This window comes from Ambystoma mexicanum, chromosome 2p (assembly GCF_040938575.1).
Source record: "Ambystoma mexicanum isolate Mex_15411 chromosome 2p, UKY_AmexF1_1, whole genome shotgun sequence".
Lineage (NCBI taxonomy): Eukaryota > Metazoa > Chordata > Amphibia > Caudata > Ambystomatidae > Ambystoma > Ambystoma mexicanum.
In genome coordinates this window covers 333,292,165-333,319,673 of record NC_090923.1, presented here as the reverse complement: position 1 = coordinate 333,319,673, position 27,509 = coordinate 333,292,165, and the positions used below count along the sequence as shown (strand labels likewise).

Sequence of the window (27,509 nt, the reverse complement as noted above, 5' to 3'; positions counted from 1 at the left end):
ATCCTTCTTGGTGGAGATTTGGGTTAGGGGCAGATTGCCACTGATGAGGATTGCAAACCCTCTTTTCTTTTGTTTCGCCAAGGCGAAGAAGCGTCTTGGATATTTTCGGAAGTTGATGCGCTTCTCGTCCGGCTCCAAGAGGTGCGTTTCCTGGAGGATGACTATGTCCGAGCCCAGGCGAGCTAACTTTTGCTCCACAAGATTCCGTTTCCTGGGTGCGTTAAGGCCTCAGACGTTCCAGGACATCCCTTTAATAGTCTGTTCTGGGGTCCCCATCTGGTGATTCTGTAGAAAAATATTCTGTCACCCTCCACCACAGAGTCCCGCTGCCCCTTTTTGATTAGGCCCATTTCTGTTGAGCTCCCCCTCCCCCCTCCCCTTGAATTAACATCCAGGTCAGCCTGAGAACAATGGGGGCAGGCGACCGGTCCAACACGTTGAGTCAGTTGGAGGCAACAATGCCTCCTGTGTAACCAGTGAAACTGATGGTGGTGCCGCAGGGGGGAGGGGGGGTTTAACTCCAGGGAGGACCCCTCCGGCTGGCCAACGGGCCTCGGCGGGAGATTTAGGAGCCTCCATAGCATGAGAAGTTTGTGCCTTTTAAGAAGCTGGACAGTTCCTGCTGGGCAAGCCCCCAGGGGGGATGGGTCTACCGGATCCCCAGACGCTGGGTTCATGGGTGAAATCTCCATCTGGTGTGAGGGCCCAGGTCGCGGGGAGCAGCGGTCCGGTGGGCAGCCTGAACTGGAGAGACAGTACACGGACTTAGCCGTTGACGTGCTTTTTATTTTTGGCAGGGGGGGGCCACGTGGTCTTCGTCTCTCGACTTGGGTCCAGGACTTCAGGGGCTCCCACGGTTCCCTCCCCCGAGGAACAGGGGGGGGGGGGCTCGTCCATTGCCCCTGGCATCTCCACCGGGTTCATGAAATTTGCTGCTTCTCTGGGGTGAGAATATGGCGGGTTTTGCCTTCCCAGGTGAAGGAAAGGGAGGTGGGGAAACCCCAGCGGTATATGATCTTCCTCTCGCGGAGCCAGTCAGCCAATGGTTTTAGGGCTTTCCCCTTTGCCAGGGTGACTGCCGCTAAGTCCTGGTATAGGGAGATAACCGCGTCCCGGAAGAGTACATGGGGGAGTTTCTAGCCTCGCGCATGATCTCTTCTTTGGTCTTAAAGAAATGCACCCTCACTAGGACGTCTGGAGGGGAAGCGTTGCTTTGCCTAGACCTGGTTCTGTGGACTCTGTCGAGCTCCAGGGGGGCCTCGTCTGGAAGGGTAAGGAGGAAGGGTAAGGATGAAGCGTAGGAGGTAGTTGACGTAGGGCCCCAGGTCTGCATCAGAGATTATGGGGGGGAATTCCCCTCAGGCGGATATTGTTGCACCTGGATCTGTTCTCGGCATCCTCCCGTTTCAACTCCAGGGCCTCACACCTGGTCTCCAGCGCTGCAATTCGGTCCGCACTCTCCCCAATTTCAAAGTTCTGCTCGAATAGGGTGGTTTCTATTTCTTCCGTTCTTGACTCGATTTCGCCAACCCTTTTGTCCAGAGTGGAGATCTTGCCTTTCAGTTCGTCAGTGCCTTTTTGGTATTCTTTGGTGATCGCCACGAGGAGGTCCTGGAGGTCACCTTTTGTTACCCCTTGCACTGATTGGCCAAGGCTGGCATCCGCCTGGGACTCCGAGCTGGGCTCTTCGGGGCGCCCTCCCCGCTTGGGCTTCTCCACCGTAGATGCTGTGAACAGGGCGGAGATGTGCGCTTGCTTCGGGGGTCTGGTGTTCGTGGACATTCTGCGATCGGGGTCGCTGGACCTATGGGAGCAGTCCTCCTAGTCGGCCGTCAGTTGAGGGCTGAGGTCTTAACTTCTACCTGGGTTGGTTGGGGCAATGCCGGGTTCCCAGGCACCCAATGAGCTGCGGTGGGGATCCTGGATCAACTGGCATATCAGGGCCACGAGGCAGAGGGAGGGTTTCGGGTGGGTTCTTTCGGGTGGGTGCGCCCAAGGTACGGGGGGTATAAAGTCTGTTAGATTGTGAGGGATCTCTTGGCGCTGGGAGGGCCTGGGGAGTACTGGAGTCAAGTGTTGAGCAGCTGGAGTGTGGGCCCCCTGATTGCGGTGCCAGCGGTTCCAGGCCCCGGGCCAGACATTTTTTGCGGGCCGGCGAGAGGCAGCCAGGGGTCGGCAGGCTACTGGTCGCAGGCTATGTGGGCCCAGGTGTGCAGCGTAGTATTCAGGGCCCCAGCAAGTGCCACAACCATCACAAGATGCAGCCAGCTGTCTATGGAGGCCCCACCCGAACTTCTTGGCCTCCCTCCCTCCCTCTCAGGCAGGAGGGGGGGATGGACCTCTCGGTTGATGTTTGGGGGGTCTCACGCCCCTCACCGTGCTATAGGCGCATGGAAGTTCAAAGATCAGGGGGGGGGGGGGGAAAGAGTGCAGGGCTCACCCCCAGAGTCACGGCGCTTCAAAGACCAGTCCCCTTTCCCCTGGGATCGGGGTCAGGATGCAGATATGGGGTAATGGGCCTCCGGTGTGGGCAGTGCAGGCGTACCCGCCCCAGAGCGGGGTCACCGCTCTCCCGAAGCACACCTCCCCTGCAGCCAGCCGCTCCAGGCAGCGGGAAGAGCAGTCTCCTCCCCCGTCGAGCGCGGCATGCCTCCGGCGCCGCTGGAGCCCCTGGGGTGGGAGGGGGGGGGGGGTCGGGGGGAGGATCAGCCCGCGACACACCCCTCCACGAACGGTGCCGCCGCACCCCCAGGGCTCACCCCCTCTGTTGCTGTTTGCTGGGCTGTGGCGAGCGCAGGCACCTCCCTGGCTCGGCACGGATCGCCCTCCGCTCCAGCTGGGGTCGATGGGGGAGACAGCCGCTCTCTCCACTCACTCTGTGGGCACCCCTCCAGCCACGCACATGGAACTCCGCTGAGTCGGGGGGCCACTTCCACACACGGCGCGGCTGCCGATCCTGGTGCGGCCCACCTACGGGTGACGGCGCTTCGGGGGAGGAGGCTCTGCACCCCGCCTCACACTCCCCAGCGCCTGCCGGTGATCCTCCCCCTACCGCACTCTGGTCCCGGCACGCAAGGGGGGCAAGGCAGACCCCTGTCGTCCAGAGGCCCGCGGCGTGCAAAGCGCTGCTGGAATGTAGATTGGCTCAGAGGGCCAGGCTTGGAGCGGTGCCCCTGAAGGGATTCAGGCCAGCGGAGGGGCCGCCCAGGAGACCGCCGAGGTCAGCATCTCGTCCGGCGGGAGGGGAGCTTCATTAGCTATGCGGCGTCCGCCATTTTGGAACGGGAGCGCCGAGACCTCCCCGGTCCCACATCAGCTGGGGGTTTTCTCAGGACCATGCCAATCCTGCGGGCTGCAAGACGGCCACCGCAGGCAGGAGCCCCTTATGCGCCGTGGACACTGTCAGTTGATGTCGGCCACCGGATCATTTTTATGGCAGCGAGTGGACCCGGTCAGGAGCTCTGAGAGCTAGACCAGCCATCTTGGCGCCAAGCCACTCCCCTACTCCAGCACTTTTAACCAACTGAGTTTTACTGGTTTTATAAAACTCAGCAGGATGAAAGATGGCCTTAGCCCAGAAGTTCAGACTATCCATTTAGATGTTCTAAATAGATTTTATGACCGGCGTATAAGGCGCGAGGGACACTGAAGAACATTAATGGTACAGGCAAGCAGCTTTCCTTGAAACCCTTTTTTTGAACTAAACCAAATTTTAGGTCATCACTTTTATACCCTGGCCTGCTCAATGAGGTGCATTGTGATAGCAGGACACCAGTGAAGGGTCAAGACTGCAACACTTGCAAGACCCTTCTCCTAGGGGAACATTTATTTATTCTTATGGACTAGGGCTGGTCATTTCAGAATAAGATTTATGAACTTATCTGTTGGCAAAGATTTGAAGCATTTTGTGTTTTAGCTCAGGATTAGCCAGAAGGCTAAGGACTTGTTAGAAACAGGTAGTGATCATTCTATTGGTCATCTGTTTGGACATAGGAACAGATGGTCAGTGATCTTCAATCTATATATGGAGAAACTGGGAGCCTTCCTAGCCACACAACATCCACAAACACACGCTGACAACACACATCTATACCTCAAGATCGACTCCATCAAGGACATCCACAGGCTCAAAACCTGCCACTTGTTGATAAAGTTTGGATGTCCAGTGCATACTTGAAGCTCAACCCCTCAAAGACCGAATTCCCACTCCTCACCAACACTGAACGCCCAGACAAACAGACCTAGCTATCAACCATGAACTCTGAAGTATTCATACCCGGGCTCACCTCGTGCGCCAAGTCCCTTGGGTTCCACATCGACAAACACCTCTCCTTCAAGCCACACATACCTATGAAAACACAGACAGCTTGGTATAAGCTCTCCCTCCCGCAAAATGTCAAGCCCTTACTCCGTCCGGACAGCATTAGATCCACTGTCCAAGCACTGGTCTCTTCCCACCTGGATGGGGGCAATGCACTCCTCGAAGGCCACCTGTCGTCATCCCTTGTGCCCTTGAGAAGTGTCCTACGCACTGCTGCACACCTCATCAGGATTTACACAGGTACGACCACATCACCCCAGCCGTCATCGACTTTCACTGTCTCCCACATGTGCAGACTTGAAATCCTCCACTGCAAAAAGAAAAAGGACCAGAAAACAAGTCTTCTCTGCCTATGCCCAAAGACAATGGAATCTCCTCCCTGTCAGCATCAGGCTCGCATCCACGCTTCTACAATTTACAAAAGATCTTAAGACCCACCTCTTCAAGGAATCTCTCTGCCTTAACACCTAGGCCATCACACACCCCTCTCCTCACCGCCACATGAAACAGCTGTTGCCCTCCTCTGTGCCCTGGTGTATCCCCACACCCCACGGTATATCTGTTCTGTTACCTCTGAAAAGCTCTCTGTTATACATCTGTACTGTTCTATACCTCTGTAAAGCGATCCGTTGCTTCTTGCAGCCAATAAATACAATAATAATAATACAGATAATAATAATACAGATAATAATGACTATGGTCGCTGGAGGGACAAGAACTAATTAGGCTACAAACATTAGGTTTTTGAGAAAAGCCACTAAAGCTTTGGACACCTGAAGAAATCACACTTAGTTTTGCTACATCCCCAACATGGTTTTCATTTAGACATTCCTTATCATTTTTGAGCTTTTCAACCGCTTTATAAGTGTTTGGTTTAACCCTTTTGTTTATTTTGTAGAATTTCAGCCATACACACTTTGTTACATCGCAATCCATCTTGCACCAAGACTAGCTATTTTCTCCCTTCCTGCATTACAGATTATGCTGACCCCAATGGTTGGGGATTCTGTGATCTTGGAAGCTATTTGCATTCAGCAGAAAACCTCAAGCAACATTTAATTGGAGATTTTGATCACATCCCTCCAAAGTTAAGCCATTTGCTTCGGGTTTCAGTGTAGGTTCCAGTGAATTTCAAGTCGCACTGTATGGTGCACAAAGCCATCCATATGAGAGAAAGTCACCAAGAAAGGTCTCCCTCATTCTTGGAGGTGCTTGCCTCAGTTGCTTCTTTAGATTCACAAATATTTATTTTTAAATAAGTGGATGGACTGTCTTTATCGGTTTGAACACCAGCCTTGTGGAATTACTTGGCAATTGTCACTGAAGATGGAGAGAATTATCTTTGGTTCAAAACCAGATACTAAAAGTCAAAGTGACACTAATAGAAAATAGGCTAGTATCTGTAAATACTACAATTGAACCTATAGAAAAAGAGGTCAATGTTATTCTAAAAAGGATTGGTGGAGTGGACACGATGGTGGAAGACTGGCATGCAGGCCAACCATCAAGTAACGCTTGGACGATTAAAGGCTGACCAGCTGTTATCACATTAGTTCTACAGTTTTCACTTTTGTGTTGGATTTATTTTTAGCTTTCTGAAAAATGTGTTCAATCCAAGATCCAGTCATCTATCATAGCTTTGTCCCCTTATTACCAAACCTCCAGGACCATACATTATTAACACATTTTTTCACACAAGAAAACGGTATGATGTTGCAAGAACAGCACATTTATATCAGCTTCTTTATTTCAAATTTACAAAACTGTAAACTGGAGCAGATCAGGGGATTCCAACAGCATCTCAGAGATGCTTTTGAGCAAATTTTTGTTAATCTGGTTTGCAAGCGAGAATCTCAAATATGTTAGTTAAAGCCAATGTCTGGGATTGCTCTAGAAAGGCTTTGTCAATCAGTTGCAGTGCAAATCTGAAAATGCCCATGGACATCTCCTAGCTTGCTCTAGTAAACATCTTTCCAAAAGAATTGCCTTCCAATGAGGGTCGGGAGTAGAAAAATCAATACTTTTTTTTCATGTTGTACGCTTAATTATTTGCGGACTCTTTTCCATCAGGTATACGAATCGTGGTGCAAACCTGAAATGCTCATGGACATTGAGTTTGCACCAGGAAAAGAATGTGTGAATCCTTTCCTAAAGGTATGCAGTGATTATATCAAATAGAAAACGGATGAAGTTATTTTGAATGAAAAAACTAAAAACAAAAATAACAAATTTTGGAAAAAAATAAAAAAAAGCGGGTTAGGAGCAGGAATAGTGGTTTTGGGGGGTGGGTGAAAGGTATTACTTTAAAAGAAAAGAAAAAAAAAAAAGGGGGTGGGGGGGTTTAGGGGGTACCCCCCAAAAAGAAGTTAGTTATTTTGGTCTTAGTTTTTTATTCGTTGAAATTTCATTTGTTGTTTTTTTCATTTGTTCAAATCACATGTAAGTTTTCCTAAGCACTTGCCGCTGATAGTTGGAGAACAGTAGACCCATATTTCAATTTTTTCTATGTTATACACAATGTATTCACTAACTCTTTTCTGCTCAAACCTCAGCGTTTTCATTCATACTTCTGTTTTGGAGTACAGATAGGGATGAGGAATGACAGGAGGTGGGACACAGCCTAAAGGTGTTGTTTAGAGTACAGATAGGGAAACCTGCCATATGAGGAAGGGAAACATGCCATATGAGGAAGGGAAACATGCCATATGAGGAAGGACAAAGTGTTTAGTTGTTTGTTTATTTGCCAACCCATTGACTGGGCAAGCTAATCCCTATGGCCATTCCCACCTAGTTCCTACCCCTCCCTGCCCAAAACACCTCCTCATGGCAAGTCTTTGAGCTCGCTTTAATATAGCCTTAACATCAAACTTTATGCTCAAAGTGCCTGCCAGTGTTTTTTCAAAGTGGCCATGTGGGAGTTAATGGCTTAATTTGGAGTTGTAAACCTGCCATTGGTGTAATAAAACCAGGTCTGCTTCAGCCATTCAATTTATGAGCATTACGTGGCCTTCTCTGGAGTCTTGTAACAAATTACCAAACGCCAGTAGTTTCGGCTACTATAGAAGTATTAGGCATTTGGCAAGTAACAAAATCCCAAACTATTGCATTGCCAATGTTTGTTAAATGTTGAGCTTGAAAGACTCCATCAGCTGAATACAAAACAACATTTTTTGTGATGTTATCTTCATTATGTAAATTAGGAGAGTGCGGATATTGGCACACAAAAATGGTAAGCACCAGTGATTTATATATCCTACCGTACATGCTGGAGAGCCTGTTATTCTGAGCTGGAAATGGAATGTGTGTAAACATTTGTAGCATAGATCCCATGTCGTGCTGAGATGGAAATTGCATTATTTGATTTGCCTCCGTGAGAGCAATCTGATGAACCGATTAGTAACATGATCACATGTGAGGAATATGATGTTTTGGAAGGTTACAATTGTGTAATGCAAACATTGCCAAGATTACATCACAGCGGGGGAGCTGATGGAGATGCGAGCCTGGGCTGCTCTGTCAGAGCTGTCAATATTCTAAGGTATATAACCTTATTCCCGCCGACGTCCTGCTACAACCAGCGACAGCGGAACGCCTCTGCTACACATTGCTTCTACTCAGAGTGCAATTTGCAGGCGAACACAGAATCCAGCCCCACGACCCGTGGGTGAAGATCTGGCTGGTCACCATTTTTGGGAAGCGAATGGACCACCACAAGGCCACAGTGGGGGGTAGAGAAAGCAGGGAGAACCCCAGACAGGGTGGCCAAAAGGAGGGCTGCCGGTAGGGCATGCAGAGGTGAAGGAGCCCGGCATGGGACCCCGGTCTGTTCAGTGCGGTTGGGAGAAACCAGGAGCCCGGTGCCCACGGAGGTAAAGCCGGGAAGGGGAGGCAGAACCAGAGCAGCGATCAAGTGCCAGCAGAAGCAGCGGGTGATCAGCGCAGCTCAACCCGCAGCGGGAGCGGTCTCATAGGCAACACTGCATTGGGAGAGACCCGGGCCAGCAGCAGTGATCACACAGCAGGTGCAGGCTCTGCCCGCTGTTAAACCACACCAGTCCCGACAATGGGCAGCATGGCTGCCAGGCCAGCAGAGGTGAACACTGGTCCATGAAAGTGCAGCATGAGAGCTGTGTGCCCAGGCCTCCAGCGGTGAGCCTGTGAAGGCAGGTGGAGAGGCCGGGGATGAAGACCCGACGACCATGCTGGCTGTGGGTGCAGCAAGCAGAACGAATAAAGTGCAGCACGGCCAGTGAAGGAGGCCATAAAGGGAAACATTTGCAGGGAAGCTGGGCGGCCATCTGGGCAGCTTGAAGCACAATGCTTAATAAGGCAGTGGGGCACTGGTACACAAACAACTTTTGTACTCCCTGAAACAGAGCCGGGCTCTTCTCACATTGGGGAGTTTGCCGAGCACCGACAGTGGCCAAAGACTGGGGCGTGTGTACCCAAGACCACACGAGCTGCAGAATTTTCACCAGGCATGGGACCAAGGCTGTGGCCTGGGAGGAGCCATGCATAGTAGCAGAAAGGAAGAACTTTAAGGAGCACACCCGCAGGGGCAGGGAGGAAACAGTGCTGCCTCGCCCGCAATGGGAGCCCACTCATTGATTAATCGCAGAGAGGGAAGGCTGAGAGCAGCTGTGCCAACGGGGGTGAGCACCGGAGGATGCGTGCGCCAGGTTGGTGGTTGGTTACTGTAAACGAGCCCTGTCGCAGTGATAGCCAAGTGAAAGACTGGCACAGGGCCAGCAGCACGGGGCTCAGCAACACCAGGTAGAAGGAGGTGTCAAGGACCATAAGTAGAGGTTGGCCACCGGTGGCGACTCAGTGAACAAGGACTGGCTATAACGGAGGGTTGGCAGCACAGAACAGCTGCCATAGCCAGTCAAGAGTGCGAGGGGGTGTAAGACACGTCGGCATGGGTGCAGAGCTCTGGAGAGAGGGGGGGGGGGAAATCAAGCCCACCTCTAAGACAGGGCAGTTAACAGCTTGGTGCTGAAAGTTGGAGAGCACACCACATTCAGACAGACCAAGGCATACATTCATTTTCAAAAATTGATTAGCAGAATTTGCTAATTAAAATACTCATGATTAGAAAAGTAGCCCATTTGATTAGCAATATTGTACTAATATTTTTTACGTCACAAGAAGTTGTACCAAATACATCAAAAAAGGCATCAATATACCATTGTTGTGTACTGTTGATGTAAGAATTAGTGAGAGGAGTCAGGCCTAGCACCTTCTTTAAAATTGTATATTCCTTTACCTACTTGACCCAAGAGAAATGCACTAAACCCATGGCAACGGAGGACAACAAATGTAACTGTGCTTTCTGTAAAATGGTGCATGTACCACAAACCCACATTATGCTTGGCACACCACTGCCACCCAGCAGCCAGCAATGCACAGTGAAACTTATATTTGCCTTTTAATGCAAAGTAATGTTACATAAATGTTTCTAACATCCCCTTCAAATGGTACTTGCCCTTTATTTAGTCTACTCGAGTGGGCAAGTAGACTTTGCGAGGCACTGCAAGAGTGTCTGTACAATGTAAAAGGTTAGCTATATGAATGACACAAATAAATAAATATGATAAAGGCTCTGAAAACAGTTTGGCCAGCTCTCTCCAACAGGTTCTAATATATAATGCAATCATAATCATAGAGCAAAGCGAGTTCTGGAGGCTAACTACAGTGCAAGTATTGCAGTAGATGTGTAGATATACAGACTAGATGGAACTATAAATAACTAACTACTTTGCATATCCATGATGTTAACTTTGTGTATTCGTCGTGCAAGAGGAACGAAAGTAAGAGACCAAGCAGTGTAGATGGCATAGCAGGCAGAGAACTGGGCAAAAGAAATGGAATATTGAAGTTCGCTGCCCTCTCGTTTTCAGGGTATCTGGTATAAAGCAACAGGGTGATAAGACAGAATGTCAAGGAGTAGGGATTAGCTCATGGGTTGAGCACCAGTTGCGCAGGTGGAGGCTACCAGAAGGTCACAGAACTCTGTATGCCATCGAAAGCATTTGGCCGTGTGGTCATGTACATTTTCAACTGTGTTCACTCGTCACTGTGATGCATCGTCCCCAACAAAATGAGATATAGCTGACACTGAGATTTAGATAGCGTAACCTAAACTTGAATGCAACTCTCTCTCCCACCCCCTTTGAACTTGTAGTGAACATAGGAAAGAGGGTGGAGAGAGCCCACAAGGCAAAAGAGGAATGCAGGGTGAGCTGTGCTTTCATTGAACAGGAGAACTTAAATAGTTAGCTTTGCTTAATAACAGTCAATTTAATTAGCAAACCCATAGAATTGCATAGCAAATTGCTATGCAACACTGCGTATTTTATGCTTGCAGACGGGGGCCGAGTTGGTGCGTAAGAACTGCAATGGTCCGGGCTTCCCCACAGTCCCATTAGGTGTAGCGCTATAGTCAAGGACACAACTAGGAAAGGGGGGGGGGGGGAGGTAGATCCAGAATAAATAGAGTGGACCAGACCAGTATACAGTGACTTGCCCGCAACCCTCTGCCCCGCAGGCACTGGCGGGGGCCAATGTGGACGTGATTCTCAAATTTCACTCACAGACATCGTGGGAGCTATCCAGGTCCTCCATCGAGAGACAGAAAATGGAATACACAATGGGCTGGCATCGGAAGTGCCTTTCCCGAGGCAAGACTTGAGGAAACTGGAATCGAGGGACAGCACATCTCTGACTCAGAGGCTGCTCTTCGGAAGCTAGAGAGGCAAATGGCTGCAGTCTCCCAGAAACTCACCCACCTGGGGCAAAGAACAGAGGTTGTGACGCAACAATCTCTGCATCCTGGGGCTGCCTGAGAAGGAGAAAGGGCCCAGCATGGAACTCTTCTTGGAGAAATGGCTGGCGGACGTGTTCGCCCCAAAGACATTTTCAAGGTTCTTTTCAATAGATTGAGCAGACAGGTTCCCAGCGAGTCGTCCCTTACCGGATGCCCCCCAACCCCCTTTCATCATTATGGCAAGACTCTTGAATTATAGAGACAGGGATGCTCTGTTGCAGATAGTGGGGCCACTGGCCAAATTACCTACAACGGTCACAGGATTGTCTTCTTCCCAGATTACACCAGTGAAGTCCAGAAGGCCCGCCAGTCCTTTGATTCGGCGAAGAAGTTGTTAACGCTTAGGATCAAATAAACGCTTGGGATCAAATATGCCTTCTTCCCTGCACAGCTGAAGGTGTACCACGAGGGGACAGTTCCTATGGTATGGTACCTATGCTGCTAAGGGTAAGGCCTAGGCCGGAGGCCAAGCCCGGGCGATCTCCACTTTTGTTTGACTCACAGACTAAGGAACAATCCGCTAGCATGAAAGCTGTGCCGGTAGCAGGTGGGGATGGTTGAACATAGCATTGGGACAATACCGAAACACAGCTGGTTGCTGCAACACTAGGGGATCATGAGTTATAGGTGGCATTTGGTGGGGATCTCGGATCGCAGCGGCTGCTCCAGCATTTACGAGCACCCTGCTCATGGGTGGTGGTATTTTCTTGTGTCTGTTTGATGCAGGTTTCAGGCGACAGGTGTCTCATGTTTTTTTCTTTTTTTTATTGGTAATTTATTATGCGCCTATACAAGTGTGTCTCAAGGCGCAGCAAGGTAAGGGGGGTAGGGGTGTAGGGTGGTAGAGAACGATCCTACTAAGCCTTGTACATTTAGGATCGTACAAGTGCAAGTTATAAATAACGCACTTAATCCGAGAGTGGTTTTGAATGCGGATCCGGGATTTGAACCTGTGTTGCTCAGCACGGTCTTACTTCCAAGACCTGTGCGTTGCCACCGAGCTATCCTCCGACCTATCCTCCCTTTCCTCGAAGGGTGGGGGAGTATGGGGTGTGAAGAATCCTACAGATCCCTTACTGAACCCCTAAGGTCTCCTTCCCAGGTTGCTAGGGAAAGGCAGGCACTTCCTAATTCTGACCTTGGGGGGGGGGTGTACTGCGGGTGGATCTGAATGACACCTTGCCTAGTAGGATCGTTGTCCCTCTTCCCTCTGTTCCCACTCCCTTGCCTCGTCGCACCTTGAAACACTTGTGTATAGGCGTGTTATAAATTCCATATCATATCACATTGGATGAGACAAGATTTGTCATTTTAAAAGGGAAAACCTCTCAAGATTGCCAAAAAAGTAACAGCAGTACCCAGTCATTTTACCGAAAATAAAACAGGGTGGTTTATATAGTAGTGGGATGAAGGGTTAAAATAAAATAGAAAAACAATTTGGTAATTCTTCTGTATTTTGGCCACTCTGATTTTACCACATATAACCGTAATGGCTTATTGCCATTATGATGTATCTGAACCACATATAAAATCTGTGGCTCTCGGCACAAATAGCATAAAACCTGAACAAACCTTAAAAACAGAAAGCTCCTTCAAGGTAATTGAGGATAAATATCCTCCTTACTCCCAAAGGTATAATGTGTGAGGAATGTAGAAGTATTGCCTTAAGTCAATTGTCTTCCTCTATAATAACAAATTATAATGAGTCATCTTTAAATAATTATAAAGGAAATCTACACTTAAAATAAAGAAGTTATTTAAAAGAAATAACTTTGTTGTTGGGGACTACAAGTCCCATAAGCCCAGAAGTACTGGGATGATGAAGAGGACTGAAGAGTTATGCTGTAGCAGTAGTCAGGTAATTAAGCTTAACAGCCCCACCTGAAGGAACCCGAGAGGCATAATAAGGCCCACTCGGGTGCAGACAATTAGAAAGAGCTGGAACTGTGACTGGAGTGCGTGTGGTAGTAGCAGCATAGGAAGAAAGAAGGCAGCACAGTGTTGGCAATCCACGCAGAAGTGGGAGAACCAGAGGGATCCCGGAACAATGAATGCAGCAGATTTCACCTGCTTGAGAGGGGAGAGACTGCGCAGTGAAAGGCATGCGTCTGCTCCCCCCTCCCATAACATTAACTTTACCACAGCAGTCACCCACTACCTCAAGGTACTCGTATCTACCAGTGCTTGCATTATGATACAACGAAATGTAGTAAGACTTGTTACTTGTCATTGTAACATTACTACATGCTTCGTCCCGAACACCTTTTTATTGCTCGACCTGTTGTGCACTGCATCTGCTACATCGCACTACAAGTACACTGTGTTCCATGATGTACATCCTACATGCATCTTGTGCAATTGTAGCCATAACTGCCTTGCCTAAGCAATAGCACCTCCCCTCCCATTTGCACATGACCTATGTTCGTGGCACGCTTTGTTGCTTAATGCTCCTATGTCCTTGCTTCATATGACTGCTACCTCTAACCAGCTTTCTGGCGCAGGCGTGGTACCTGGTTAGCCAATGTTACTGTCGCTCGCCACCCATATACTCTCACTAGCACGCTAACTATTACTGCAGCTCATTCACATATGCGCCTTCCAAACCCAAACACGCCACCTGTGAACCAATGTTAGCATTATGCGATATTCAATGTTTTATTTTGTATGACCACTAATGTATTTATGAGTCCTGCCACTCCTTAGTTGTATTAGTACCATCACTGTTACCTCACGACAACATGCACAAACCTGTACAATTTCGCTGCTACCCTACACTACACCACATCATAGCCATACTAATCTTGGCTCTCATACAGTGTGCCAGCATTCCATCACCTCACCTTCCCACGGCAAAGCATATTAACCAAAACATGGCAAACACTACTAGCCACCTAGAGTCACGCTGCTTACTCCGCCCTTTCACTGCCGGTCCTTAAACCTGCAGCAGAGCAGCAACACCACAATTACATACACCTCACCACATACTAATCCTTACCAAAATGATCCTGCCCTTGGCTTCAACACTACTGCCACCCAATCACAGTACCACCTCTGCTGATCCACACAGTACCACTCAAGCTCCCAACCTCAAGGACCAGCCACAACCCCAAAGACACTACCATCAAAGGCACCCTCATCAATGCTAAGTCGCTTACTGCCCATGCTCTTGATATTGCAGACCTCATATCTACACAAGATCTAGACTACCTCGCTATTGCAGAGACCTGGTTGCATGCAGCTTCAGGCCCCCTTCTTTCGCTGGCCATCCCCAGCGATTACACCATCATAAGATGTGACCGCACCTCTAACCAATCTAAAGGCGGCGGTGTAGTCTTCATCCATAAAAAAAAAAATCCTTAAACATGAGAATGATACCCAATCAACAAATCCCATCAGCTGAACTCCTGTCAATCAAACTCTCCTTATCAAATAACCAAACTGCCACCTTGTACCTCATTTACAGACCACCAGGGTCCATCACCACCTTTGCAGATTATAACTTCTCTCTAATATCTGACAAAACGAAGACTAACTCACAAATGATTTTACTAGGAGATTGCAACCTGGGCTTACTTGACCCCAGCGATTCTAATGCCTTAGAAATTGCCAACTCCATTTCCAACTTGGGCTTCACTCACTGCATCCTCAAACCTACCCATGAAAAGGGAAGAACTCTTGACTGGTTAGCTGATATAAACTGTACTCTTACCTCAATAGTTAACTCACCCTGTCCCTGGTCTGATCACCACATCATTACATTTAGTATCGTAGCCAGTTATCAACGACCCAGTCCAAACCTGGCACCCCACCACCTGTACTAGAAACAAAAGAGACATAACTAGCCTTCTCCCGCACATCCTACCTTCTGTCAACAAAGCACTAATATCCTGCTCTGACCCAACTGTCCTAGTGACACTTACAACAAGACCATCCTGAAAGCTTTGGATGCCATAGCTCCTAACAAAATTAGGAAAGCCAAACCATGTGCGCACCTCAACTCGTGGTTCACCCCACATCTGCAGACCTTGCGCAAAGAAAAAAGAAATTCTGAAGCCCGATGGAAAAGCCACCCTTCTGAGGCAAACAAGGACAGCCTTGCTATTGCCTTGCTTAATTATAAGCAGGCTATTCTCTCAGCCAAGAAGGAGACATACAACAAACGTATCCTGCAAGCTAAATCTAATACAAAAGAGCTCTTCAAGATTCTCAGAGAACTTGAAACTCCTGCCCCTCCGCCTGATAACTGTAGCAAAGATAGCACGTGGTGCTCAAACATACAGAAGGCGCTCCTCGACAAAATCTCAACACTTCAGTCTAAAAATCAATACAAAAAAGCAGGCTCCAGTCCAATACCACCTGGTTAACCACCAAATCCTGTGTCGACATCTTGAAATGGCAGCGCACTTCTCCGACAAAGCCACTACCTGGATCAGATCCTTCTTGGCCAATCGTTCCATAAGGGTCTTCACCCCCTCTGCATCCTCACCAGTACTGTGCGGAGTACCCCAAGGTTCTTGTGTTTCACCCACACTCTAACGTGTTCACAAAACCACTCTTTGATATCCTTGATTATCTGGGTGTCACCTACACTAATTATGCGGATGACAACCAGATACTCATCCCCATCACTGGCAACCACGCTACCGACAATAAAGCACTAAACGAGATATACTTAGTAATCCTGGCTTGGATGGCCCAACATGAGCTCTGTCTTAATGATGACAAAGACAGAGCTCCTCATCCTGGGCTCTAATAACAGACTTAACAAACTTGACAGCTCATTTAAATCATTTGTCATTGACGGTAACATCATTAAGGTTACGAATGATACCAAAACTCTACATATTTACCTGGACTCTGCAGTCACGCTCACGAGACAAACGAATGCCGTTGCATCAGCATCAGCATACACGTGCAAACTTATCACGGCGTGTCGCCCATTTATTAATACAGCCAATTACATACTCCTTGCTAGAACGTTAATCATGTCCAAGCTAGATTACTGCAACGCCCTCTATCTAGAGACCAGTCACCGTAACCTCAGTAAGCTCTAGGTTACCCAAAACAGCGCCATTAGGGCCGCCCTGAACTACCCTAGAAACCAACATATATGGACACCTGCCGCAACTTGCATTGGCTATTTGTTCCCCAAAGAGTCGCCCTCAAATCCTTGGCCCTCATTTACAAATGTCTGACCGATAATGCACCTCCCTACCTAGCCATTAGATTCTCGAGACATACTTCCAACCGACCACAAAGAACAGGCCAACTTCATTGCCTCAACATCCCCAGATTCAAACTACAGAAATCGGGCGGGGCCAGCTTCCCTGTACTGGGATCGAAACTCTGGAATTCGATGCCCACCTCTCTTAGACTTGAACCTGAACCTGCCTTTAGCATATTCAAAAGCAAAGCTAAAGCATGGTATTTGGACCAGGATGAAGCAACCTATCCCCCCTGCCTTCCTAACCTCTCAAATTACATCCTAGAAATGTTATATCTGCCTGTACATATTGTAAATGTTTATCCTGCTCGTAATGTCATATTAGTCAATGCTAATCCATTTGCTAACCTGTTACTATAGGTCTATCTGTAAACACCTATTGTCAACCTTTGTGCCTTCATAACTGACTATGTATGCATGACTTAAACTTGCACTATAGATCTACCTGTAAATAACTACTGTCAACCACTTTGTGACTTTTATAAATGATCATGTTTGTATGACCCTTGTGGAATCCAAGACATGTGCCCAGATGCCTTAGGGCCAGGGGCGCTATATAAATAAAGAAATACAATACAATACAATGCAGGAAGGCTGCCTTTCCCCATGCGAGCCTAATTGCAGAGGTTGCCGTGTGAGAAATGCGTCTGAGACCGAGACGGGGAGCTGTTGTCAAGCTGTATAGGAGCGAGAGGGGCTCCTTGATTGAGTGGCCGGACCGGATACAGGTTCAACAAGGAAGGGTGTGGGTTCCAAGTGAAGTCAGAAGCAGTATAAGTTCTGCAACACGTGGAAAGAGGATCACAGAAGCCGGTGAGTCAAACATGGCATTCTGATTCATTGCGCAAGCACTTCCGGCAACAGTATCCAGTTTAATAGTCCCTTGTGTAGAAGCAGAAGTGAGCTTAAGTTGTTTGTTGAATCTTTTAACAACTGGACAATAGAAAAGAAGCACTCGTGTGTGATCGGTAATTGTTCCTTTACTCGCATGAATAGCAAACGCTGTAAAAGACCATTGTTAAACCCTTAAACCTTACAAACGTTATGAAGAAGGGATGGTTTGTCTCGCAATACGCAGAACAAATGTTGCAAAAGCCTTTGTTGTACGTTTAACCGTGGCAAAACTCATCAAGACGTGATCGTGTGTGCCTAATTTTGCTTTTCAAAGGAAGAGTGAACTCTACCTCTTTATCGATACGAACAATCATTACTTATAAAAGAAGTTAAGTGGTTAAATATTGTTTCTGCAGTTGGAGAGCAAGCAAGTAATCCAAGCCAAAATGTTCCCCTTTTAAAACTGAAAGCAGCTGTTCTCTGAGCCAGAAAACAATCTAGCCAATACTGTGACCCCAATAGAAGTTCAACATTGCCTAAGATCCAAGTGTGCAAGCATTACCTGAAGCCAAGAGAGTGGCACCAAGGCATCTGGGTAATTGTTTTGGCCAACAGTAGGCAGAGAGGTGAAGGCAAAGTTGGGGAAGGGAAACTTGCTAACACAGGTTATTATGGCAGTTAGACAAATGAGGCAAAGGGGCTGCCCCTTTTTGACCAGAGATATTCAGAGGAAGAGGGTCTTGCCTATTTAAATGTGTTGAAGGACCTTAAAGTGAATCTTGTCAAAACCTGTCTTGAATCACATGGTACTGAAGCTGTGGTAGTATATCTGGCTGTCAGTGAGTGCAGGACTTCAGTGGTACAAGTGAAGTGGAATGCTACGAGGCAAAGGAGCAGGTCATTGGGGTAAACTCTAGCAGAAGAGAAGTTGATGAAGTAGAAGCTGCAGCACATTGAAGTCATCCTGACAATTATACCTATTGTGAATCCTTATCTTGAATAGAGACATAACTGTTAACCAAGACTTGAGTTCCAGTATTTCTAGAAGTTTTATTTCTTTTGAACTGTACAAAGTCTTCTTGGATAACTGGAGGTGGTGGCAAAGCATTGTGGCTGGGAATAACATTGATGCTATTCAGAGGAAGTAGAAAGTCGTTATTTCACCAAGAAGAAGAGCTTTGTTGTTGTGGGAACATTGGTTTACAAAACATGATATTGAACCTTCAAGAACTGAATTGAGACTGCTATCTATGGGGATTTTCCCATTTATTTTGATGAACATTGGAGTTGAATGTACCTTTAATCCTGGGGAAGGGAGTTCACCACGGTTACTAAAAGGTTATGAATATCATAGTTGATGTTAATTGAATGCCACATATTTTCTTTGTGTATTTGATGTTTAAGTGTGAGGGCCAGACATCCTCTTTTAGAGTGTTTCCCTTTAGTTTTGTTAGGCAGGGAAATACTCAGTGTAGGGATAGTGAGGCATTTAATTAGGCAAAATGCCCCGAGCTGTGGGGGCATTACCGACTCTGGTAATGCCCCGGGGCCCATAGTTATAGGCCCGAGCGAAGCGAGCCGCCTATGCCGCCGCGGGGGGCATATTGCCATTAGTACCCCGGCCCGCAATATCTGCGTGACCGGGGCACTAAAAGCATTTTTTTCTGTCCCGAAACGCTGAGAAAGGGGGGCCTTCGGGAGCGGACACGCTGGGAACAGAAATGTTCCCAGCTCGTTCACTCCTGAAAAAAAGAAAGGAGCAGAAAGTGGGGTGGGAGGGAGGTTCAGAAGAAAAATAAATAAATCAATACATACTTGCGTCCCCTGCCGGGGACGATGGAGCCTCCAGCCAGCAAGAAGGTGAGTGGGGTGGGAGGAGGGTGGAAAGGGGACATTTTTAAAAAGCCTTACCCGAGTGCCCGGTGGGGGGGGGGGGGGGGGGGAGAAGGGAGCCTCAGCCGTGGGGAGGCTCGGAGCAGGGATGGCCCGCTTCGAGCCTCCTCATTGGCTGATGGCTGCCACGCCCCCCCCCCCCCCACCGAGGACAAGGTGGCTGGAATCCTGGCCGAGAATCGAAGGATAACGACCCGGCGAGAGCCAATCAGAATGCATGTTGCATTCTGCATGACTCTCGGCAGGTACTAATATCATTTATACTTTAACGAGATGGCATCTTTTGAACAATCAAAATGTTGTCTGCCTCGCATTGCTGACTACTCACAGGGGCAAGGGGATGTTCCTATGTTTGGTAATTGGTTTCAATGTCTTGCTGGAGGGCTTTATATGGGGGTGGGGGTGACCTAGAGTTCATTGAGTCTGGGAAGAAGTGGGGTGGGAGTTATTCCCAGCAGGGATATATCTTTCATGCGGTTTCTCAGGGAGGATGGCACATGAGGGGAGGGCCTCGATGACCTGGAATGTGAACGGGCTGTGCTCTCGTGTAAAACGTAGGGTAGTTTTACAATTCCTCAATAGGCACTTCCCCGACATTGCACTTCTCACAGACACGCATCTCGCCGGGACAGAATGCAAATCTTTTTTAGATGAACAAATGATAAAATGGCCTATCAGGTGGGATTTTCAAGAGTTTCACAGAGCACCCTAATATTCTTCCACAAGAGGGCCCTCTTCACTTTCAACTAATCCAGAATAGGACTACAAGACCTATCCTTGGCCTCAAGCCCAGGGACCGCATCTCTACAGCCCTACAATCTCTCCATTGGCTCCCGGTTGCTGCTAGGATCAAGTTAAGACCGACAGGGCTTTCTGGGTCCTGGAACCCTACTACATCCAACTCTGTCTTCCTAAATACCTCCCTGCTAGAGCTCTTCAGTCTTCTAGCTACAACACTCTGCAGATCCAATGCTTCTCTAAGCAGAGAGTCGGGGTGGGTTTATGATCTCTCCTCCGCAGGATCTTCCCTCCGGAATGATCTCCCTGCCCCTCTCAGGCTTGACCCAGATCTTCTAAGTTACAGAAGCTCCTCAAGACCCTCCTTTTCTCTTATTCCTTCCCTCTCCCCCTCCCCCTCCCCTGCCAACACCCCTGTCTGCCGCAGTGACTGCCTCCCTGGTACCCTCCGAGTTCTACAGGGTACCAGGGCCAACCCGCCCAGGCCACCCCCCCTCCTCGTACTTAGCATATGGACACTCACCCCATGCAAACCCTGGCACCTGCCCCCCCCCCTCCCAACTTGGCACTTGCTCCTGTGACCCCTTGCCCCTCACCCTACCCCACTTTGACTTGCACGCTCTCCTCTTTAGCCTGCACTTCCCTTTGCACCCTAGCATTTCACACTTCCAGCACTTCCTCGTCAAAACCGCCCCCGCCCCTCCACTCCTTTTTACTGCACTTGCACGATCAGATTGTCACATGGCCTATTAGGACAGTTACTGGTATCTTTCTCCCTGGTCTCCCCTGCCCCCTTTTTTGTCTTGTGGCGCCTTGAAACAACATTTGCTGTATAGGTACTTTACAAATAGACAATAAATACAAATAATTAAGAAGTGAGATTTGTTATGGTGGAGGGTGAATTGTGGGGGGCCACCTGGGGCTTGATGGCGGTATACGCACTGCCCCTGCTTGACCTTCTTACGGCTCTCCAGGCACTGATACTCTGCTATCAGGTGGACACATGGGTGATGGGAGGGGGTGCAGACTTTAATGAAGTTATAGACCTGGGCCAGGATAGAACCCATGTTGGAACCAGGAACCCCAGACTGCCCACAAAATTATCCTCATTTGCTTCAGCTCTGGGTTGGGTCAACATTTGGAGGAGCTAGAATGAGTAGGAATGTGGGTACTCCTCTCTGGGGTGCATGCCTCTATGTCACGTATTGATTATTTCTTTATCCCATCCACTATCATACACAGGATTCTATCAGCGAAGTTCTAGACTTGACGCATCTCGGATCACTCCACGTTGGTTATGGAGCTCAAAAACGGGCGCGTTAAGACCACAGCAATGTGGCACCTAAACACTTACTATCTGGGGGCGCCCGACTTCGTGTAGGAAGCGTCCAGCAAAACGTCAGAGTATTCTCCATGAATGATGGAACAGTTGACAGCCCAGTTACCCTGTGGGAGGGATATAAGGCAGTGCTTCGAGGGAAGCATTCTCATTGGTGGAGGCTAGGCATAAAGCTAAGCAGGCGGAAGAATAATTCTTCGCCTTAGGGACACCAGCTTTGTAACTGGTTAGGACACAGGAAGTGTTGCGCAATGCGGCCTCAGACAACGCTAGAGCAGTGCACTGGGCCATGCATAGCCAGATCCATGAATCTGGGGACAAGGCAGACTAAGTACTAGCATGGTTGGAAAGACGGGAGAGGGCAAAGGGTATGTTAGGGCCATAATGGATAGTCAAGGTGGATAAGTGACGGAAGATGTTGACATTGCGGGGCATTAGCTGACTTTTAGGAGGCACTGTACAATCCTCAGGGTGGGCAGCCCAGGACGGATAGATTGGGTGCTCTTGACTCTGCAACTCTCATAAGTATTAATGCACAGTTGAGCCGGCCATCTCCGGAGAGGAGATTGCTACAGCCCTTAAGCAGCTGCAAAAGGGTAACACCAGGGCCTAATGGCTTCCCAGTGGAAGCATGGAGATGACTGATGGAGCTAGTTATTAGGTCAATGCATTGCTTCTTTGCACAATGTAGAAAATACAGACACCTCGACCCAGACCTCAGAAAAGCCTGCATAGGGGTCATCACGAAGCCTGGTAAGCCTCTTATAGGCCTATATAAACTGATCAACCGAGTGGGTGAGGGGGGTTTCTGGCACGAGTCCTGGCCAACCGCAGACTAGGGGTCATTGGCTCCCTGATTCACCCGTACCAATGTGGGTTCATGCCATCTAGATCTACTCACATGAACCTTAGTAGAGTGCATTTCGGCATAAGTCAAGCCACAATACTGGAGACACTGGCTCTGCTAGCGATGGACTTCAGAAAAGCGTTCCGACTTGGTTTGTTGGCATGCACTTTGGGAACTCATGGGTTGGATGGGGTTTGGAGAGAACTTCTTGTCTTGGGTCTGTCCGTTATATAGTTCCCCTGAGGTGCTGGTCAGAGTCAACAGGATCTCCTCCAGGACCTCACCACTGGGCTGGGGGGCGAGACAGGGGTGTCCCCTTGCCCCCCCTTCTGTTTACACTGGCCATAGAACTACTCGCAGTCCACCCAGACTGTGTGGGATTTAAGCAGTGCTGGGTGGGGGAAGAGAGGACCGGGTCTTGCTCTATGTGGATGACCTTCTGATTTATAGGAGTAATCCCTCAAGCTTGTGCCCAGCAGTGACCCGCATTCTAGCAGACTACCAAGACTTTAGCAGGCTTAGGGTAAATTGGTAGATGTCTGTCCTTTTCCCCCCGATTCAAAGAGGTGAAGATGCAATCCCGTATCATGTCTCAGTCTTCAAATATTTGGGCATTCAGGTGGGTCAGTGCCTCTCAGATTTCCATTGGCTTTATCTGTTCCTTGTGGTCGATAAATGTGCACTACACACGGGGCATTGGCAATCTCTCCCGTTGACCTTACTAGGGAAAGCAGCTCTTCAAAATGCTGGTTCTCCCAAAGTTTCTCTACGTATTGCAAAACGCCCCACTCGCAGTTACCAAAGGTGATTTTGCAAATATTGAGGTCATCCTCCGTGGGCTCTGTCGGCGTGGGGGGGTGGGCAGCACCAGGTGGCTCTTAAGACACTGCAGAGGTCAGTATGGAAAAGGAGGTATAGGTCTGCCGAATCTCCAACGGTACTATTGGGCTGCGGGGACCCTAGGCTGCCCCACATTGGGATAGAAAGGGGATGGATGAGGAGGGGGAGGCCACCTAGATGGGTGCTATATGGGGATCCGACAGGTAAGGGCATACGCTCACCGGAATATAGGGTGACCCTAGACCAACCCTTTTGGCACAATGCACACCAGCATGAACTGCTTAAGATGGGACACTGGAAGTTGGGAGGCAAAGGGAATCCAGGTCCTGGCTGATGTGGTACAAGAGAGTCAATTTAACCAGTTTGCGAAGTTGCAGGATAAGTATAAACTACAAGATGGGGGAACAGTTCCTGTATATGCAATTGGCACATGCCATGGGATCTCATCTCCCCTCCTTGGACGAGATTCTGAAGTGTTCTCCCCTCGAGGCCAACCTCCTCCCTGAGGCTATCACCTCTAGGGTGACCTTCACCTTAAACCAAGTGCTCACTGCATTTGGAAGTACAGAACTGACCGGACTCTGGTATAGATGGGAAGGGGATGTGTGATCCATGGAGCCTGAAGAATGGGTAGAGGCGTTCATGTTCCCACGAGAGGTGGTAATTTGGCCGGGCTCTGCCTGGTACAATATAAAATACTTCACTGGGTGTATTACTCTAGTGCGGCACTGGCATGGTGGGGTGTGGCGAATGATCTCTGCCTGTGCTGAGGCACCTTTTATCACACGTTGTGGAACTGTGCACACATTCAAGTGTTTTGGGGGAAATGTATACGTAAGCGGACCGTGATATTGGGTTCTCCGGTGCCTCTCGCGCTGTTCGGGATATGTGGAGAAGTGTGGTTCACGAAGTATGAAAAATTATTCCTGGCTGTGACAATGGGGCTGGCAAACTGGACTAATGCAATGATGTGGGGATCTGCTGAACGACTGCGACTCAGCCCATTCACTGCCAAGGTGGACCATTGTTTGTCCATGGAGGAAAGGATTTACAATGCAAGAGGCTATGCCCAAACATTTCAAAAGGTGTGGGGGAGGTGGCTCACTCACTGCCTGGGGGAGGAGGGAGAGAAAGGAGCATCAATAACAGAAAGGAAATAGAATAGATTGCTTTCCTTTTGGACACATGTTTGGGTTACTAGCAGTACACTATAAGAGAGGACTTCCTGGAAATACCAGGCACTCTTAAGTTGAAGAGACAGCTGATAGGCTGTCTAGCAAAGCCGATATCATCTTACTGACTATAGCAAAAGTGTTCCTCGGGGGTAGAATCAAAACCAGTCCTTGGGGGGTGGGGGGTGCCCATCTGTCTGAGGCAGCCAAAAGAAACTCCTATGCAGGTATAGAAACCAAGGGGAGCTATATTTCAAAGGGGAGTAGAGTAAATCCCACCCCCAGTTATTTGTGAAAGTACTGACGGGGTGGGGGGGGAGTCTATACATTTATTTACAAGTTAAGGAATATTTCAGACGGGTATGCGCGTCTGAATTATAGAATTTGATAGGATAGACCCCAAACAGTGCATATACTGGGAGATCCCCTGACCTCTGTGTATTGTGCACATACAGAAGAAGTATTTTGGGAGACAAAAATATCTCACTGTGTGCATACTTACAAGGGTAATGTGCTTTAAGTCATTCCCTGGTTAGATCACCAAGCAAAGTTCCTGTTACTGGTGCTGATCCACTCAAGAATAAGGGGGAATGGCTATTAACAGTTACCTATTTTCCCGACCTTTAATTTGCCATTGAAAATGAGTAAAGTAAAACATTTTAGACACATTAAATCAATAGAAACACCACTGAAGGGAGTTTAGCATACATATGCGTTCCTTTGTTAAGTGATTGACATATGGGAGTGTTAAGTTGTTTGTCATTTCAACTGAGTAGTCTAAAATGCTGTTTGTCCATTGAGTAAAGGGGTATCTATACACTTTTCTTTGCAATAAAGGGGAGGTAGAGAGATTTAGATAGGGAGGGACATTTTGATTTAGTTTGTTTTTTAACGAATTAAAGCCTTATCCTGGACCCTCATGCATCTTGGAGCATGTCTGCCTGTGGTAAACAAAAAGTACTCACAGTAATGTGTGCACTTACAAACGTCTCTATTTCTATAAATGTAGCATTGAACCCTAAGGTGACTAGTGAAATGCAAATTCTTCACCATTGACCTTGATGTAGGATATGTTTACATTTAAATTGATACATGTCTACATTATTATTATTTTTTTTAAAAACCTACTGTACAGACCTGTGCGTTTCATGGCCCGAAAGGGGAGGGATGCTATAGGGAATCAAGATTATTAACCTGGGGGTCCTAGGTGTATAAAAAGAACTTTATTAAATACATGAAAATGGTGCATGCCTGATTTGGGGTGGGTGGAAAATTATCAGCTAGATACCACCCGATTAAAACATCCTGCAACCCACTTGCCAGATAGAGGACAATGATAGTTTAATTTTTGATAAACAGTTGTAAAACCTTCTTAGAAATTTTAAATACTTAAAGCCACATCACGAGTTGGACAGTATTTGCTACAAAAGTAATTTTATAAGTACAAGAACGTTTCAAAGCCGGTTTACACACATCTAGTATAAAGCTGGATGTCCCCATTCGCTACATACTTTTTAGAGGAATAGGCCAATCATAATGCGCCCGGATGCCCATGGGCCTGGCTGCGCTTTACAAATAAACTAAATACAAATAAAATGCTGGCAAAAATATGTTCTACTAGAAGCCTATTCCATTTGTTAGATAAGAAGCTGTGCTGGTTGGTTACATTGACTTCTGACTGACTTTCCAATGTTCCTCCTATCCTTTCATGGAAAATGGTATGCTATTAAATCTAGCCATTATATATTTGCTGTTGCACTTGTTAAGCACATCATGGGGCATCATTATAAATATCTTGCTCCCATATACAAAAGTGATGTTTAATTTTCCACATTGAAATGTAGATCTACAAGTAACATGCTTTGATGTGGGACTGGTGTCCTTCTCAAATTAAGTTGATTAGATGTACAGCGAGGGGACTACATTCCAACAAAGCTTTAATTATCAATACATTTCCTGGTAAGATGACTGACACTTCAGTGAACAGCAAGGGCTGGATCGGAACAGTAGTTTGTATTTTGGGACTTGTAGTTCAGCTTTTCCAAATGTGTGTACCACAAATCAAATGCAAATAGGCAATAGCTAAAATGCAAACACTGACCACAACGTCGCTTCTTTACCACCGCTGCCTCCTCACTTTAAATTGTGGTTGTGAAGCAGAGATGTATATCAATCCATGTCAGTCCAGTGTTAGTAGTGCATCCTATGCTGAGCGCTAGTCTGCATTCTGGTATTTGCTTTTCATGTATTGCCGTGGACAGAATGAAAAAAGGGAGGCAGTCCTGTTGTCCTATTCCCCCATGACAGGGCAACAACTAGTGGTGTCAGCAGTCTGCTGTGGGTCAGTTGAATTATTAATAAACGTCCCTTGTTTTTTTCATTAGTGAAAACACGCATCCAACAGAATTGTTTAACATACCTGTAATTGTAAATAAAACGTAGCAACATTAGCACTTTCCGTGACGAGTGGGTGTTTTGCACACGAAAGTGTCGCTGAAGGTGAATTTAGCCCTATGGGCCATTAATTGTTGACTACTGGCCATCCCTAATCTGACAATATAGCTGTAAATCACACCTCCAAGGAACCCTGCGGGAAGCCCATTCAGACCTAGCTGACACACGTCTTAAAACCACACATGGCGCTCTTGCTATGTCCCTGGCCTCTGAACCTTACTCGGACTGCTGTCCCAAGGTAGAGATAAAATCCGTATTTATTATTGTCCGTTAACCGGACAACGGTTTAAGAATACGCGCAGTCCGGACTAAATCCGAACGGGTGACAACTCTAAAAGGCGCTTGCTATCCATCTTCTGCGGTGATCAAACCTGCAGGGCAGGTTGGTTATAGTCCACGCTATTTAATATGAGCGCAGTCAGTTGCCCGCAATAACGTTGTAAACTAGTTCATTACAAACGACCAAACACGGTAGCTCTACACAGAGGGTTATAATCCCATCTAACCTGATGGATAGCCATTACCAGCTTTAAGAAGCTTTCATGCATGAGCCATCGGTTTGTTGGGGGTAACCATGGGTCAGTTTCAACAGACATTAAACTCTAATCTACTGAAAAGGGCCGAGTTCAGTACGCTTACCCCAAATTCATCTCTGCTGCATAAATGGATCACCAACGTTAGCCCGAGAGGAATCCTTTTCTATTCGTAGCCAGGCTGTGCATTACAGACAGACACTTCCTGGAGTTCCACTGTGTACCTCCGTTGCTGTCACTAGTCAATGAAAAGCCGTACCACAGGTTAAGAGCAATGCTTCCCTAAACCAATGAACGAGCATCTTGCTTCGAGGTTGCATACCCGTTCACAAACGGTAAGAGAGCACAATGATGAAATAATGATGGGCAAAGCGAAGGTCTCGCCAATGCTCACTGCAGGGCCGCGGCCATGTTAGAGTAGTCGCATTTACTTCAAAAACGTATATGCATTTCTGAAAATCGTGATATTATTTTAAGGTTGATAAGTC

The 27,509-nt window shown here is 47.8% G+C and overlaps 1 protein-coding gene across 1 annotated transcript in view; it reads right to left on the bottom strand.

The window, feature by feature from the left end:
- CCDC66 (coiled-coil domain containing 66) overlaps positions 1 to 27,281 on the bottom strand; it is a 561,787-nt gene extending 534,506 nt beyond the window's left edge. Inside the window, exon 1 of the mRNA XM_069643663.1 lies at positions 27,128 to 27,281. Coding sequence (XP_069499764.1) covers positions 27,128 to 27,138 — 11 coding nt within the window. The 5' untranslated portion in view covers positions 27,139 to 27,281. The remainder of the gene's footprint in view (positions 1 to 27,127) is intronic.
- Between the last annotated feature and the right edge of the window lie 228 nt (positions 27,282 to 27,509).